General features: G+C 30.8%; 1 protein-coding gene and 1 pseudogene across 1 annotated transcript; one reads left to right on the top strand and one right to left on the bottom strand.

The window, feature by feature from the left end:
* The first annotated feature begins 6,527 nt into the window (after positions 1–6,527).
* LOC103487325 (gamma-glutamyl peptidase 5-like) lies at positions 6,528–8,119 on the top strand (annotated as a pseudogene).
* Positions 7,961–16,139, bottom strand: LOC103487324 (histone-lysine N-methyltransferase ASHR3). The gene is made up of 12 exons (XM_008445600.3): positions 15,745–16,139; positions 15,167–15,319; positions 14,368–14,532; positions 13,494–13,520; positions 12,843–12,957; positions 12,469–12,565; positions 11,272–11,365; positions 10,942–11,020; positions 10,149–10,320; positions 9,167–9,247; positions 8,889–9,031; positions 7,961–8,342 (listed from the first exon to the last, which is right to left on the bottom strand). The coding sequence occupies exons 1-12, from the start codon at positions 16,111–16,113 to the stop codon at positions 8,170–8,172; spliced, it is 1,668 nt and encodes a 555-aa protein (XP_008443822.2). The 5' UTR covers positions 16,114–16,139; the 3' UTR covers positions 7,961–8,169.
* Between the last annotated feature and the right edge of the window lie 470 nt (positions 16,140–16,609).

The raw sequence follows: 16,609 nt of genomic DNA on the forward strand, positions 1-16,609 counted from the left end.
TAAATTAGTATGCATAAGGCAACCTTAAATGAAGATTATTGTCACTCATAGTTTGAATAGTTATTTAGTGAAAGTATTAGTAGTTTTAGAAGCATTAGTGAAAGGTGAATAGTAAGTATTATTGTAGGTTTGGAAAGAATCCTAAGTGTTTTTTCTTTCTTTCTTAATTTAGCATAAAAAATATTTCTCCTTTTTGTGGGGCTCATGACCTTATACGACTAACTATTATTATTCTACCATTTTAAGCTACTTTCAATATAATATTATGCTTCACTTTATTGAAATGACATCTCATAGTTACACAAACTCATGCACATATCTAATTATATCTATCTTCTCTATTTTTTCATGTTCCACAAAACTCCAAAATATATCTATACCTTTAATTTGGAGCATGCTTTTGTTTTATTTTATAAAACATTTTTCACATTCATATTGAGTACTTTAAAAGTTCCATATTTTTCGATACATACTCACGTTGAATTCATATGGCAATCAGTGACATTTTATTGATTAAAATTTACGGAAAAATACAATTTTGGTTTTTGAATTTTGGGTCAAATTTCTATTTAGTCTCTAGGTTTCAAAATGTTGTTTGTTTGGTCTTTAAGTTTTGAATTTGATTTCAATCTATTTTTTAAGGTTTCAAAATTTTACAATTTTACTATTGATATTTGAGTTTGGTTTCGATTTGGTTCTTATACTCCAATATTTATATTTTTAACTTTAACTTCTCTTTAAATACTTATTTTTCGCCCGTAGTGCTAATGTATGTCAATAAATTAAAAACAATTAAATGGATTAAATTTCATTACTTTTCTTCGTTTTTAAAGTTAACTTCAAAAACTGCATTATAATTATTTTAAATTAATTAATAAACATTGATATCGATATGTTTGTAAGTGAGATTTAATAAAAATTCGAGGTTAATAATATAAAATCTTGAAATTTAGGAATCGAATTAAAACAAAACTCAAATCCTAAAGATCGAATTGTCGCGTTAGTACTTAAGGACTGAATTGAAACTTGAATCAAAACTTGAGAACCAAAATGTTACGCATTTGGAAACTTAAAGATTAAATAGAAATTAAACTCAAAAACTTAAAAAGGACAGAAAATGTGTATTTCTTTTTCCAAAAATTCATTTTCTTTCCCAAAAATTTAAAATATGTACATAAGATCTTTTTATAAAAGAACATTAAATATTAAAAACATGGGTAAATTCCAACCAATTACATTCTAACTAACAAATTATTATTAAGTAGTTGAACAAGTTGAAATAATAAATAAATAAAGTGTAAAAAGCACTTCTTCATTCACAAGTTAAATCTTCATATATAAAAATAATAGTTATATTAATAGTTGACATCAAAGTTCCAACTATAAGTTAATATAACATAATACCTACATGTTAAAATTGATTACACATTACTATATGTTGTGGTGTTTAATCTCAATGTTTTCAAATAATTAATTTTTTTAGTATATTAATTTATTTGTTTGTTATTTTTTTACCTTCATTTATATATTTCTTCTGCATCTTTATTTTATTTTCCTCAGAAGAAATTGAAATACCTTGTTAACTTCAAAAGGAAGAGAATAAAACTTTTCTTTTGAAAAATCAAAGTAAAGATTCCGTTAGCAACTCGAATTTTAAGAAAAGAAAACAACTCGTTGTCAAAAAAAGATTGGATAACTTATAAACAACGAAAAAATGTGTCTTCAATTCATGAAAACGACTTTTCATTCGAAAAAAAGAAATTAAATTGTTAATTGAATAGAAATTGAAAGTTAGATTCTCCAAAATAAATGCACATGTTTGAGGATGGAATTCCAAAATTTACCAAATATGAATCCCAATCATGGATCATTATGGTTATATATCACTTTTACTAACATTCATCATAATAGAGGTATATATTCCATTTAGGTAAAACATGCCTACCAGTACCATCAACAACATAGTTTTTAATCCTATACATTCATGTTGGTGCTCAGAATGCAATATTCTGTTCACATTTTTTTTTCTGTCAACAACGTTTTATAAAACTCCTTAGATTTCTAAGTTTTTAAGTATCCTACTTTCTTGCAATTCAGAAGGGTTCCACAAACAATCATTTTATATTTATAATTTGAAAAAAAGTGTCTAATAGAACATGAGAATTTCAACACTAATACGATATCAAGCTATACACTGAACGACTCAAAATACTTACATACTTCAATTATAGACACTTTCGTACCGGCTATCATAATGATCTAAAATTTCAATATTTTGTAAAAAAAAAAAAAGATGTTTTAAGTTACTTAGAAATAAAGAAAGTTGATAAAGATAGAATAATAATAATAATAAAAAAAAGAGTGTTTTAATATGCAAATGATGTAATTTAGCATTAGAAGCCAAAAACGTCGTTATTGTTAGCATAAAAAGAAAAGAAAAAGAAAAAGAAAAAGAAGATTATTGGGAATGAGGTGTTGAACTTCAGAGTCGTCCACGTGTCATTTTAATATGAGATAAGAAAAAGAAAAAAGAGTTTAAAAATGATTGAAATAAATATGGATTGGAGAATAGAAAGAGGAGTGAGTGAGTCATTGACAATATAACGCTAACACTAATACTTGAATTCCAGTATTTGACCAATCAATCCTATCTCTCTATCCAAAAACAAAATTCAAACTATTTTATTTTCCAAATTTTGGAATTGTGAAATCGAGGAGAGAAACGTGATTGTCGCATCACCCCCAGCTTTAAAAGAATAAGAAAATAAACCAAAACAAAAGAAACCCAACTTTTCTTTTTCTTTTTCTTTTTCTTTTTCCTTTTCTTTTTTATTCTTATTCTTATTTATAATAATAAAAAGAAAAGAGAGATAAGAATATATATATATATAAAAAAAAAAAAAGTAGTAATAAAATAAAAAAGAGTTAATGTTGGTGGTGAGATGAGAGGAGAGGGTGTGGAATTGGTTAAGGGGGTGGGTGAATATGGAGTCTGTCTACAGTCTACTAAAGAGGTGAAGGAAGGACAATAAAATTAAAATGATTGAAAAAGTAGTATCATTTTACTCTCCTTTATTGTTAAATCTTTTTTTCTTTTTTTTTTCTTTTTCATTTTAATTCTTCAATTTCAATTTCCCAATAATTATAAATTATAAATTATAGAAATAATACTTTGCTTTAACAACCCACCCCTGTGTTTTATTTTTAAACTCTTATCTTTTCGTTTTTAGTTTTTAAACTTTTAAAAAGATTTTATCTTCTTTCCAAACCTAAATAGATTTTTAAACTCTTATCTTTTCGTTGTTAGTTTTTAAACTTTTAAAAAGATTTTATCTTTTTTAATAGTCCCCGACTTAAGATGAAATAGGAATGTTCTTTAATTAATACGATAAATGTAAATTTTAATCATTTAAATATAGAACTACGTACTTCATTAAAGATTTAATTGAATCTTACCAATAAAGACCAAAGTAAATTTTTTTTTTTTTAGTTTTAGTGATAAAAAAGAAAAAGAAAAGTTAAATAATTTAAGGATCAAAATATGATTTGAATTTATTTTATATTAGATAATATTTTTATTATATTTGAAGGGTAGTTTTGGAAGAAAATAGAAAAAGAACAAAGAGAATAAAGGAGAGGTTTTTAGGTCCATATCTCTTTCTGGGGTTTAGGGTTTGTATAATTTATGAAACTTTAGAAAGAAAGAGTATAAGAAGAGAAGAAAGTGAAAACATAAGACTTTTATTTTAAAAAAGAGGATTGGAAAGAGGGATTGTTTTTAGGTTGAATAATAAGTGCACCAGAAACCCATATTCTAATTGCTTACCTTTTTCTTTTTCTTTTTCTTTTTCTTTATATATATATATATATATATATATATATATTATATTTTGTATTGGCAAAACGAATCAATTGCAGATTGGAATTTTTTTCGCATAAAATTATTTGGTTTTCTATTTTTTTTTTAATTTCTTAATTAGTATTTTTTTTTAATCATCCTAGGTTGCTAACAATGTTATGATTAAATTTGACAACTAAATTAGTGTACATGGCGATTAATTAGTTAGAATAGTACTTTTTTTTAGTGAATGTCAATTATCCAACTAGATTTACTTTGCTGATCATGATAATTAGTATAGTACTCTAAATCAGAACACTATCCATTAATTGAATGTATAAAATCTTATTTATTCCACAAGAAAATAAAAGGTGCTAATTAATTAACCATACATTTGCTGGATTTATGCCCTTAAATATTATATTTACTTTTTTATTTTCTTAGATAAAGTTTTAGTTTATTATTATTATTATTATTATTATTATATTTTATTACATATTTATTATTTTAAAAATGATAATAATTATAAATAATAAAAATAAAAGCTATATAGGGTCTATTAGATCTTTTTTAAAAGCTATCTATTGTCTATTGTCTGTTGTCTTATTTTATTTATTTAGGGGGTGAATAGTGTAGAAGTGCTCTTTCTTTAATATTGTACAAAATGATGACGACCTTTATATAGTTTATATATATTACATAATACAATAATTAATATCTTAACATATTCATATCTTTAATAAATAGAATGTTTTAAATATTGTGTATATTTTTTCAAACAAGTATCAAGTTTAATGAATTTTGTCTTTGTTCTATGAAGGATAAATAGTTTGTCAATTTTTATATTTTTGAAAAACCCATTGTGGATTATCCCTATGCAAAATAAATTATTGGATGTGATTTTTTTTACGTTTAATAAAATATATATTCAAAATTATGGAATAAAGAAAAGAATTGAAGAAGAAGTATCAATGAAATATTAACTAAAATCATGAAAATGGAAAGTTTGTTGAATACAAAATAAATTGTTTGCATGTAAAAGGATTTTGATGAACTAAATAGAAACATGGAGACACCTACAATTAACAAAGAGAAAAATGGAAACAAAGATATAAATAAATCCTATGGAATGGTTAGGATTGTTTAAAATATTCTTCAAATAATAGAGAAATTTATTATCAAAGAGAAAAGGTCCAAAGGTTAAAATTTTTCCATATTTACATAGTAATTTAGTTGTGGGATATAATTGAAGTTTATGACTTTTGCAAAGTATTACCAACGAAATGGGTTAGTTTTATACATCTTTCGAAGATGATTACTAATTCTAAAAACAAGTTTATCGGTCATGTACTGAATCTTACTGTCAACAACAAATAAGTGTCGGTTTTTATATCATAAAAGTGAGTTTGATTGACCAAAAACCAAGTCAACCAATCAAACTAAAGTCAATCGATATCAATTAGAATTCTTATTAAGGTATTTATTATATGCTCATCTCTAGAGCTTCATCTCCTATATTAATTCAACTTTTATTATCTACAAACATGAAATTCACCAAACTCTCTTGAACCCGTTTAAGTTTGTTGGCTATATCTTTTAAATAATTTCAATATTCTTTTTGTTATCCATAACAATTCTACTAAGAATAACTTAATTATGAAGCTAATCAGATTTAATAAATTTTTATTTACAAAAGTAACATATCGATATTTTAATTGATTTAAATTTCAATATACATGTGAAAGTGATACATGTCATGTGACCTCTCTAATAATTTTGACAACCAAACATGATTCTAAGATATAAAAATAAGAAACTAAGAAAGAGCAAATGGACCAAAGTATTAACATTCTAATCTATAAATGGGAAACAAAGTTTGGAATATCAACCAACCCATCGAACAAGAAACATAGTAGTTTACGATCCCGACGTTAAATGGGGATCGAATAATTGAACTAAGTATACACTACCTACATTTTCTTTTCTTTTTCCATCAAACAATATTTCCTATCAAATGTCAACATGCTTCAGTTATGTTTTCTCTTTTTAAAAAAAAAAACTCTATCATATAAAGAAAAAAAAATTTGAATAATCAAACCTACTTGAATGCCTTTCCCCAAGTGTGTTTTAAAATAATTTTAAATGAGTTAATCAAATTTAAATTCATATAAATTGTATTTAAAAGTATAAAATTAAATGTTCAAATTATTTTGAATAATTAAAAACACATTATATATAATTTTAAACGTCAAAAAATTCCTTATCTTATTTGGATTGAACAAGATAAGATCATACTTGATCTAAAAGAACTAAAGGATGAATGAAAAAGATTGATTAAACATAAAAGTCCAATTTTGTTTTCAAACAAAACTCTAAGCTTTCAAATCTGTATAATCAAAAAAAAGAAAATCAAATTAAATAATAATTTAAATACTTAGTAAATTGATAGTACGCAAAATTCAAAACTCAGAAACCTTAAAAAAAAAAAAAAGTAATAATATTGGAACGATTAAGCTGCACCTGATAATATTAATAAGTTGGTACGTGATTGTTAACATTTTTATACCTAAAAGGACTGTTGAAGTCTTGACCTCGAAACTCAAGAGATATCAAACTTTTCTATATAAAGGAGAGTCGCTGATTATCCCACAAAGACAGACGAGTTTAGTTTAAGCATTTCCCAATTAGCTCAAAGTACTACTTGTGATTGTGAATAACAATGGTGGAAAAAGTAGGGATAGAAGGTGAGGGAAAAAGATATGCATTATTGCAGGCAGTGAAGGACTCAGAATATGTAAAGAAAATGTATGGAGGATATCTCAATGTGTTCGTTGCAGCTTTTGGAGATGAAGGAGAGAAATGGGATTTGATCATGGTGGTCGACGGAGTATTTCCCACCATGAATGAGCTTCGAGACTACGATGGTTTTATCATAACTGGAAGCATTTACGATGCTTATGGGAATGAGTCTTGGATTTTGTATCTTTGTTTCCTCTTGCAGACCCTCGACGCCATGGGAAAGAAGCTTTTTGGCATTTGTTTTGGTGTCATCAGGTCTTGAATATTATTACAACATACTTATGCATACTATATTACATATTTATATATACCATTTATTAAAAGATCATAAATGTCCTAAAACAGCGATTATTTTGAGGGTGATAATTGAGTTCAAATTTCTACTAAAATACTTTTTCCCTCACTCTGATTAATTATAATAATAATTGACCAAACGAGCAGAACAAGAAAGAAGATACACCTTTGTGTTCTCTTCAATTTCAAAAACGGATAGAATTGAAGTTTAATTTAGTAACCATTTAATTTTTTGTTTTTTTATACCTTTTCCGATCCAAAATTTGAAAATTAAGTTTTGTTTAGTAACAATTTGGTGGTTGATTTTTAGTTTTTTGAAAGTTAAGCTTATAAACACCATTCCCACTTTCAATTTTTCTTGTTTTGATATATACTTTTTGTCAATATTTTCAAAAACAAGTCAATTTTTGGAAGAAAAACTTGTTTTTTTTACAGAATTTGATGAAGAATTCAGGCACTACTGTAAGATTGATACAAACTATGAGAAAATAAAAGAAAATAGAGTTTGATTCCAAAAACAAACAGAAATGGTAACCAAATTAACCCTAAATAAGTAGTCAGTAAAACATGTTTTTTTAAAAAAAATGGCTAAAAAATGAAATGAGCTTAATTTTCAAAAATCAAAATACCAACAAACCAAATGATTACCATCGGAACCTATGTTGCAAAATTTCTTATTGGCTACCTTTTAATGGGTGTAAAACTTTTCCCCCAACAAGATTATTGGCCTCCTTATCGACATGCTAGGTCTAGGAATAAAAAAAAAAACACTAAAATTGTAGAGTGCAATACGTTGCAAACATACTTTAAAATATTGTATTGAAAGGTCGAGTTTTGTGCGGTCATGGCAGGTATTGTGTAGGGCATTGCGTGGGAAAGTTGGGAAGGCTGCGACAGGGTGGGATATTGGGGTGAGAAAAGTCGAAATGATGGGGAGTTCAGAATGGAAATCTGTTGAAGAGATGGGTGAAATTCCAAGGAGTTTGTTCATAATTGAGTGTCATCAGGATGAAGTTTGGGAAATACCTCTTGGGGCTCAAGTCATATGTTTCTCAGACTAAGACAGGTGTTGAAATATTTGCTATTGGAGACCATATATTAGGAATTCAAGGCCACCCTGAGTATTCTAAAGACATTCTTTACAATCTCGTGGATCGCCTCGCCAATAATGACACTATACAGGTCACTATTCTAATTTACCCAATCCTAAATTATCAGCAAATATTTATAATTTCATTTTAATTTTCTTTTACCTTGAAACTTCTGATTGAAGTTTTTGGACTTTTGAAGAGGGAATTTGCTGAAGACGCAAAGGTATGTATACAAGCTGCAGAACCAGATACAAAGTGGTGGAAGAAGATCTGCAACAATTTTCTCAAAGGATGATTAATGGAATCTGCTTTGTAATCACCTGTGGAATGCTCAAAATAAAATTGTAGGATTAGAATAGAATGAATCATTTGTTGAACCAGAAGATAAACAAGTTTTAACTAGGAAAAGGTGGAATTGACTCCAAATATAGGATACGTACAGATACAGATTGTGCCATATTATTTTAACAGATCCAGGTGGGGTTAAAATTTAAGTGCACCCTTTCAAGTAGATGATGAAATACATGGTCTTGAACAATGAACATCACTCATCAAATCCTCTCCAACGAGGAAGAACAATTAGAACTTTCACTACTACAAAACAATCCCTTGATGTCTTTAGACAATTCGGGTAAAATCAATTACACGTATTTCTCAATCTCAGCGTTCTCCAACAAGAAAATTCAGGAGAACTGCACAGTGGTTTGCTGAAATTCAAAGAATTTAATAGCATTGCAAACGAATGACATTAGTACTTATTTTGCTTCTATTCTTCTTGAGTTTTGGCCCACGTTATATCATGAGTAATAATGTACAGTGATATTGACCCAACTACGCGTGTTAATATGTGAATCATACAATTATACCAGTTATGCGAGCTGCTGACGTTCTCCTGCGTTTTGTACCCCAGAAGAGGTCTATGGCACTTATCCTTTTTTTGGTTCCAAGATAGCGTTGACAGTTTGGAGCACCACAATGGCATTTTACCTCAGGTCCAAATTGCACAAATCTTCAAGATTAAAAATCTTTGTTCAATATCAAATGCAACATACACATGCACGCGATTGCTTCAACCAAACAAACTAGAGAGTTTTCATACATAATAGAATGGCAAATGATTAACTTCGACTATACTTTAACGTACCTGTAGTCATATGTTAAAGGCTCTCCAACCTCAATGGATCGAGCAGCAAACACACCAACACGCGTTTCCCCCTCCACTTGCCTATACAAAATTGTACGAGACAATCATTGAGTGTACTTGTCTGATATGCGCAGCTTTTTCTTTAAAAAGAATTAACAAATATATAACGAACTATTGCAACTCATGCCTATATGGATGAAACAATAAATTGCAAGAGGCAAAACAGAGGAAGGTAAAGATGTACAATTAAAACGACTACCCAATTGATAAACACTTGGAACAGTCGTGACCACCTACTATTCACTGCCCGCATTTACCAATCAATAGTTATGGTTTTAAGTATGGACAATTCCTCAGGATATTGTTCAATTCGTCCAGATTTTGGACTAGGAATTTAAATTACAAGGACATTTGATATGATTTATCAATACTTCATAGACATCATGAATATAAACATACATGCCAATGCCCAGCATGATAATCTTTTATTTTATGATAAATATCTTCTTATGGCCATTCAAAATCTCCAATGCGGCAAATTTAATTTTCAACATTGAAAAAACAATGGTTACCACTGGAAGTATGAAAATCCAACTCCACGAAACTTGTGGGCCGTCTCTCTAAGAGTCAACACTCGAAATTTCGGATGGTTTCAAGATATGCAGATTCCATATGTCAACAGAAGGCAGAATGAAACTGATGCAATTAGAAGATTACTAGCAGAGTACGTTCCCAATTGTGCCTCCCGTCACATGAAAGGGACAAGTTCCATGACTATGCAAAAATTATATATGATGTTATAATGGCATTAGGCACCTCACACCAGCTTAAATGACCATCTATCAGCAGCAAAATGATTGTGTCAACTAGTGTAATTTTAATATTAAGGTAAATTCCTACAAATTAAATATGAAAACTCGTTCAAAATCCCTGCCAGCACAGAAGGTAAGAGAATTCAAAAGAAGAAGGTAAATCAACTAACCACTTCTCAAGACTACAATTGGGATCACAACTGTGGTTTAGAAAGCGAGATGCATTTCCCTTGAAAGTTGCATCAATTGTGAAGTCTTTCCGAATTTCACACATATAGAAATTCTTCATGCCTTTATATTTCATGTCCCAAAGCCTTTGTTCACATAGAGCATCATCAATAACTGGGAACAAGACAATGCAATATATAATCATGATGTTCAAAAAAGAAAGAAAAAAGAGAGGGAAAAAAAAGTTGTGTTCTCATTGAACTCCACTGCCAACTCTCCTAAGACACTAAAAGAGTGTTCTCCATTCATATTTAAAATACGAATCAAAGTCAAGCTAAAAGAGCCGGTTATCAATTTCTAGCGTGAATACGAGGAATGAAAATAGTACTCAAGACCAAAAGAGGGAGAATGTGAAGTTTCAAATTAATATTGTTCTGCTGTTTATTCTGTGGAGTTCTGCCTCCACAGTTCTAATAATTATTCTAATGGGAACTTATTTTTTTTCATCTCTTATTTTGGTGTAGATTATCACTAATCTAAATTGATCTCTAAGTTAGTTAGTACATTAGCTTAACTCAAATTAATTGCTTTCGAAGTTTTGTATTTAGTACCATCTTTGCCTGAGGTAAAATATCTTTCAACAATATCAAGACAATGGGATATGGATAAGATTCGGAGCACATAATATTTTAACGAAGAATCCCTAATTTGATAAAAAGAGAGACAAATGAAGATTTATATAGCATCAATAAATTGATACTGTCGTATCAGTATGCAAAGGAAAATGAGAACTACCTTCCCCAATATACTCGATGACAAATTCACCTTTATCAATAGACTCTGCTGCCTCCACACCCCAGCCACAAAGTTCAGTCTGAAATTAGTTGATCAATAAATAGCTATTTAAAGAGAGAATGGGGGAGGGGGGATTGAATAAGATCTATTTTCATTTAACATTTGAATTCATAGTCAAATTTCAAAAATAGAATAAGTTTCTAAAATTAATTCAAATTTTCAAAATATATAACAAAACAATGAAACTTAAAAATAGATGTAATGTTTATAAGCTTAATTGTTACGAAACAAGAGCTAGAAAGCAAAAAATTGGTACATTATCAAACTTACCTTGACAATTTTGATCTTCTTCTCCTTACGGAACGGTCTATTCGTACAAGTATCTCTACAATGGCAAGCTCTTGAGCAGCTTATGCATTGAACCCTAGTAAGCCAAAATGATAGCTAATTCAATGCTGACACAATTAAAAGCAGAGATGAAAAAGACGCAACAATCTCTAGAGCCTGGATTCAGAATTGTACAGCTGCCGTAAACTACTGTCAACTATGGATAACTTGTGCAAAAGAGTGGTATAGATTGCAAGATATGTTTAACATTATCAGATAATTGATGGGCCACTTTCTGGATCAGGTCGCTGAAAGTAATTTGATAAATGTCATTTATTCAATTATACTTGTGCAGAATTCATTTATTTGCAACTCATGCATGTTTGTGTACGTGTAACATATCAGACAGAATCCTCCCAGGGCAGGTTGTATTGGTTCCTTGACTCTAGACGGTCTCTAGGTCCTACGATTACCTTCAAGCTCCGACCACCGATTTCTTTGGAATATGGTCTCTTGAAGTGAGGCCTTGCCCTTTTAGGTTTAAAAACATGTGGCTTTCTCGTCCTTCCTTTATATCCTTCTTTCATTCTTGGAGGATTTTGGAAGACGCGGTAAACGAAAAGGGTCGTTTTATGAAGAAGTTGAGGTCCTTAAACGGCACTTAAAACTTTAAAACCTTACTACTTAAGGAAATGTCCGGCTTAATAAAGCAGGAACTTGGAGAGAAAATTTTGGATGAGCTTAGGAAGAAGGTGGGCTTAAAGGCTTGAGGAGGTCATTCACAAGTTCGCTCAATGGATTTGAGTCCTATCTCGTAGTTTGTTGGGCATGTTTGACAGGCTTTAAGGTCTATGGTATGGGAACTTTTAGGCTATGATGGAAAAGGTTTTGATGTCCTCCTTTGAAGGAAGAAAGGCAAAGTCATTTGGTAGGCTTGATTTATTACGGTGATTTAGAAAGAGAACCATTACAAGGGAAATATGGAAGGTTATCGGGTTTATTGTCTCCCTTTGGGCCTCGATGTTTAAGGTCTATCGTAATTATCATGTAGGCTTTATTCTTTTGGATCGGAGTCCTATCTCGTAGTTTGTTTGGCATTCTTTTTATGCCCTTATATGTTCTTTTATATATCTGAATGAGTCTTATTTGTGGACATGAATCACTAATATTTGTGAACAAAGGTACATCTAAAACGACTACCTGCACACACAGTCATCAGAGCATTCAGTTTTACAATTTGTGCATCCAAGCCCATCAGCAACACCAGTATCCCGCTTCTTCTTTACTAGATAAATATCTTGTCTCAGTTAAGACAAATAGCATGATTACTCCTAACGAAATTTTAGTTAAAACTACTAACCAATAGTAAACTAGCAGTCTAATGAAGTCTTAGAACCTTATTCAAACTAAATGAGACATGTCCTTGATGGAATGAATAACTTTTATCAATACAAAAAGGCTTGGATGAAACTTTTATGACAATGTGTTTCCACGTTATCTTATGAATCTTGACTATAATTTACTCTTGTAACAGTTCAAATATAAGTTATGTAACTAACAGCACAAAAGGATACTGCGCCTTATGTGAGTGTATGGCGGTGGCTCCATTTTTTTCTCGGCATCTTTCCATGTTATGTCAATCTTGAATTCCTCATCAACATAGGGAAGAGGCAAGCGCAAAAATACCTCCTAAATTTGAAGTAAAAAGAAATTTCATGAGATACACATTGTACTGAAAGGAATAAGAGCACCTGTAACAATGTAAATTTAGATTCAAATGCAAGCATGTTCCATATGTTCTCTATTGATTTTGGTATATCTTTTCGGTATAAAAACCACCCACGTTAAACAAAGAACATGAAAAGATTGACATGAGAAAAACTAACTGCATATTTTAGTTCAAATCAATAAATTAACTTGACCAAAAAACTTCAAGTGAACAGAAAATAAAAGAAAATGGCACGGCTAGAAAGCTCAAATGGAAAATGAGAGTATGCTCGAAGGCACATATGAATTGCGTCACCCTCACATGCCCAAGGTGTCGGTTTTCATCAAGATAAAATGCCAATAAAAAAATCTCGAGAACAAATAAAGATGTTGAATTCCAAAGGTCAAAGGGCATGATCTCAATGCTTTGAAAATTCAAAAAGTAACATGAATACTCAACACATTCACCAGGTAGGCAGTAAGAGAACCTAACAGAGTAAATTGCTTGTGAATCGAACCTCTAGGTCGCTTGTTGACACTGCATGCTGCCCATTCAACAAATATAATAGTCCTGTCAGCCAGCCTAAAGAATAAACATACAAATGCAGAAGGAAAACTTCAACAAGAAAAAAAAATAAAAAAAGAGGTCAAAGACAAGATTAACTAGCAGATATAAAATAAGCATTAAAACAAGGCACCGTCAAAATGAATAGCTGAAAGAAGTTATAAGCCTGAAAGGTATAAGGTGTCAAAAAGTGAATATCACCATTGCCGGATAAAACAACAAACTAAGCTTCATAATGCATCATAAACTTCAGAAATTATCAGTCACTCACTGGAGATTGAATTGCACAGTAAAACAAAATACAAGAAAATAACGAATGCAACATTATTTTACAAGGACTTTGCAAAGAGCAAGATCCATATAGGCATGCTACAATAAGAAGTTTGTCTTTAATAGAAACAAGTGATCGTTTCATTTTGCAATTGGTAATGACCACAAAGAAGTTATAGCCTACTCAAATCAGAAGGTCCGTAATTATCAAGGACATTAAGCATGAGATACCATCTTCAAACTCAAGACAAGAAAATAACCTGTGCAACATTATTTTACAAGGACTATGCAAAAAGCAACATCCATATAGGCACGTTGTTGCCAGCCATGTGATACGCTACCATAGTATAAGAAGTTTATCTTCAAAAGAAACAAGTTTTTAGCATTTGGTATGACCGCAAAGAAATTATGATTTTAAATAAGGGCTTCCATCTGAAGAACTTAAAGCATACTTAAACCAGAAGTTTCAGATTTATCAAAGACATTGAGCATGATATGGCATTTTTAGAGATAGAAGCAAATACAATTTTAGAGGTGAAGGATAGAAGAAAGTTGACCTTTAAGTCCACTCGCCAGTCGGTTGGATGCCTCCAGCAGATGGCTCTTCCAGGTTGATTTTTTAAATGGATCACTTTATCCGGCCATGGTGCACATTTATCATGTGATGCTATAGTGCAGCGTATGCACTTCCAGTGTAATCTTTGTTTGCATATAAAGCACTCCTGTTTTACCGGAAAAATAAACATATATTTATTTGCATGCCGGTGTTTTCCACTGTTTGATAAAAGCTCTGTCCTAAAGTGCACCAACAATAATTCTATGTTGAATTATAAAAATACCACAGACGAGTCCTAATGTCATAGAATGTAGCAAGATTCTGTAAATAGAATCATTTATCTACCGCAAGACTATAATAAAACCATATTAGTAATAGATAATCATACAAACAACTAAAAGCAACTATGCTTGAATATAATTCAACTACTTCTATGATCAGTAACTTCTTAACCAATTTAGCTAATCCTAGTGTAGATTAATTTGACTGTCTTAATGTAGGATGAATAAAGCCCGTCCTGGTGCAATAAGATGATACAAATACTAACAGATTAGATCAATGTTCATAGACATATGATAATTATCCTAGTGTTTATCTTATTAGGTCTTAAAATTATTATGAAAATGGGAACAGAAGGGGAACTGTCAGCTAGTGATGTGAATATGCAGCTCAAGCTAATTGAGGACTATGCTGTAATGAAGATAAAAGAACCCTTTGTATGGGCCATGAAGATGTATATGTCTGTGGTTCCATATGAAAAGAAAATGTGTGGTTTAACAGATGATAGAATAAAAGATTACATGTTGAGGGCACTTGAACTTTCTGTGACCTGAGAACCCCAAGCTGTCCTTTGCACACATGGCATGGTAAACTCCTCCACAGCCGCGAATACTGCACTCAACATCCTCTCCAGGAAATATATATCTGTGGCAACACAAACATTCTTTTTCTACCTGTAGCAGCCAGGAGAAGGAACAAATTAATTAGCATAACATTTTGGATTTCAGTTCAAGCTTCATGTTTACAATCTTCAATTAACAGACATGCCCATTCATGCAAGTCAAGAAAAAGCAACAACTTTAACATGAGTGGGGGCAAAATTTTTAATTTTTTTCATCAGCAACTTAAACAAATATCCTTTATCACTACATCCGAATCCTTTGTTCCTCGAGCATTCCTCAAAAGAATGTGAACTAATCCAACACATACTTCCACGAAAACATCTAGCTCATCTTTGCCTAATTTAAATAAAAATAGAGTTCCTTATCAAGAATCAAGGAGAAGGATCTCCACAAGCTGAACACTAAATCAAGTACGCCATTTGCTCAATCTATCGTCACTAATATTGCATTATATAAAATCAGATAAAAGAAATAACCATTTTCCGAGTGCCTTGGAGAAATGGGAATGAACATCGAGACTCGGGAAGGCCGGAGTCTTGCTTTCTCCGAACCCAAGATTTCACATGGTCTTCCAAATTCTTGCCGCCGTAGTTCCTTTTAGATCGGTCCAATACATCTCCAGTCTGGGTTGAAACCCTAATCTCAGTGCCTGGGCGGACCTCATCCTCGTTGGGAAGTGAGCATTGAAAGCCTTGGCTGGAAACAGAGTCAACAGGGAGAGATTTGAGAGATTTTTGGGAAATGAAGGAAGATGTAAGATTATTAGGGTCGAGAAGTGGTTTGAGATTGGGGGAAGGAGTGAGCGCAAGAGATTGAGAGAGTGAAAGGTTGGCTAAGTCTGGCATTTTCTTTTTCCTTGAGAAAAACAAGCAAACAAAAAAAGTAGGAATGGAGCGAAGTAGATGAGACTAAATTGGGCGGGAAATCTGAAATTATTTATCTCCTAATCTCATGCATGTTCTACTTTTTAAAAAATTCAATATAGTCTTTGTTAATGTATTTTTTTTCAATTTTAAACTATGAGGTGACATTTTTGTTAAGATGATTATGTCTTCTTGTTTTTGTTTCAATCTCCATTTTCTAATCGCTTTGTTTTGAGTTCTTACGTGTTTTCAATTAGTGTTAAACATGAAGTCTCAACTAAAATTACAATTTTATTCAATTTAATTGTTCCTTCTACTAGTTGCTCCAGGTAGAAAGAAGAATGTTTATGTTGTCGAGTTATTTGCAACGCTCCTTTCTTTTTAAGTTCATGGTCAAAATAAACAAATTCTCACCTACCCAAGTGAACAATTAACCAAAATATTGTTTAAACTTTATTTCTTCATAGATGAGAGGCTT

Source organism: Cucumis melo, chromosome 2, assembly GCF_025177605.1.
Source record: "Cucumis melo cultivar AY chromosome 2, USDA_Cmelo_AY_1.0, whole genome shotgun sequence".
Classification (NCBI taxonomy): Eukaryota; Viridiplantae; Streptophyta; class Magnoliopsida; order Cucurbitales; family Cucurbitaceae; genus Cucumis; species Cucumis melo.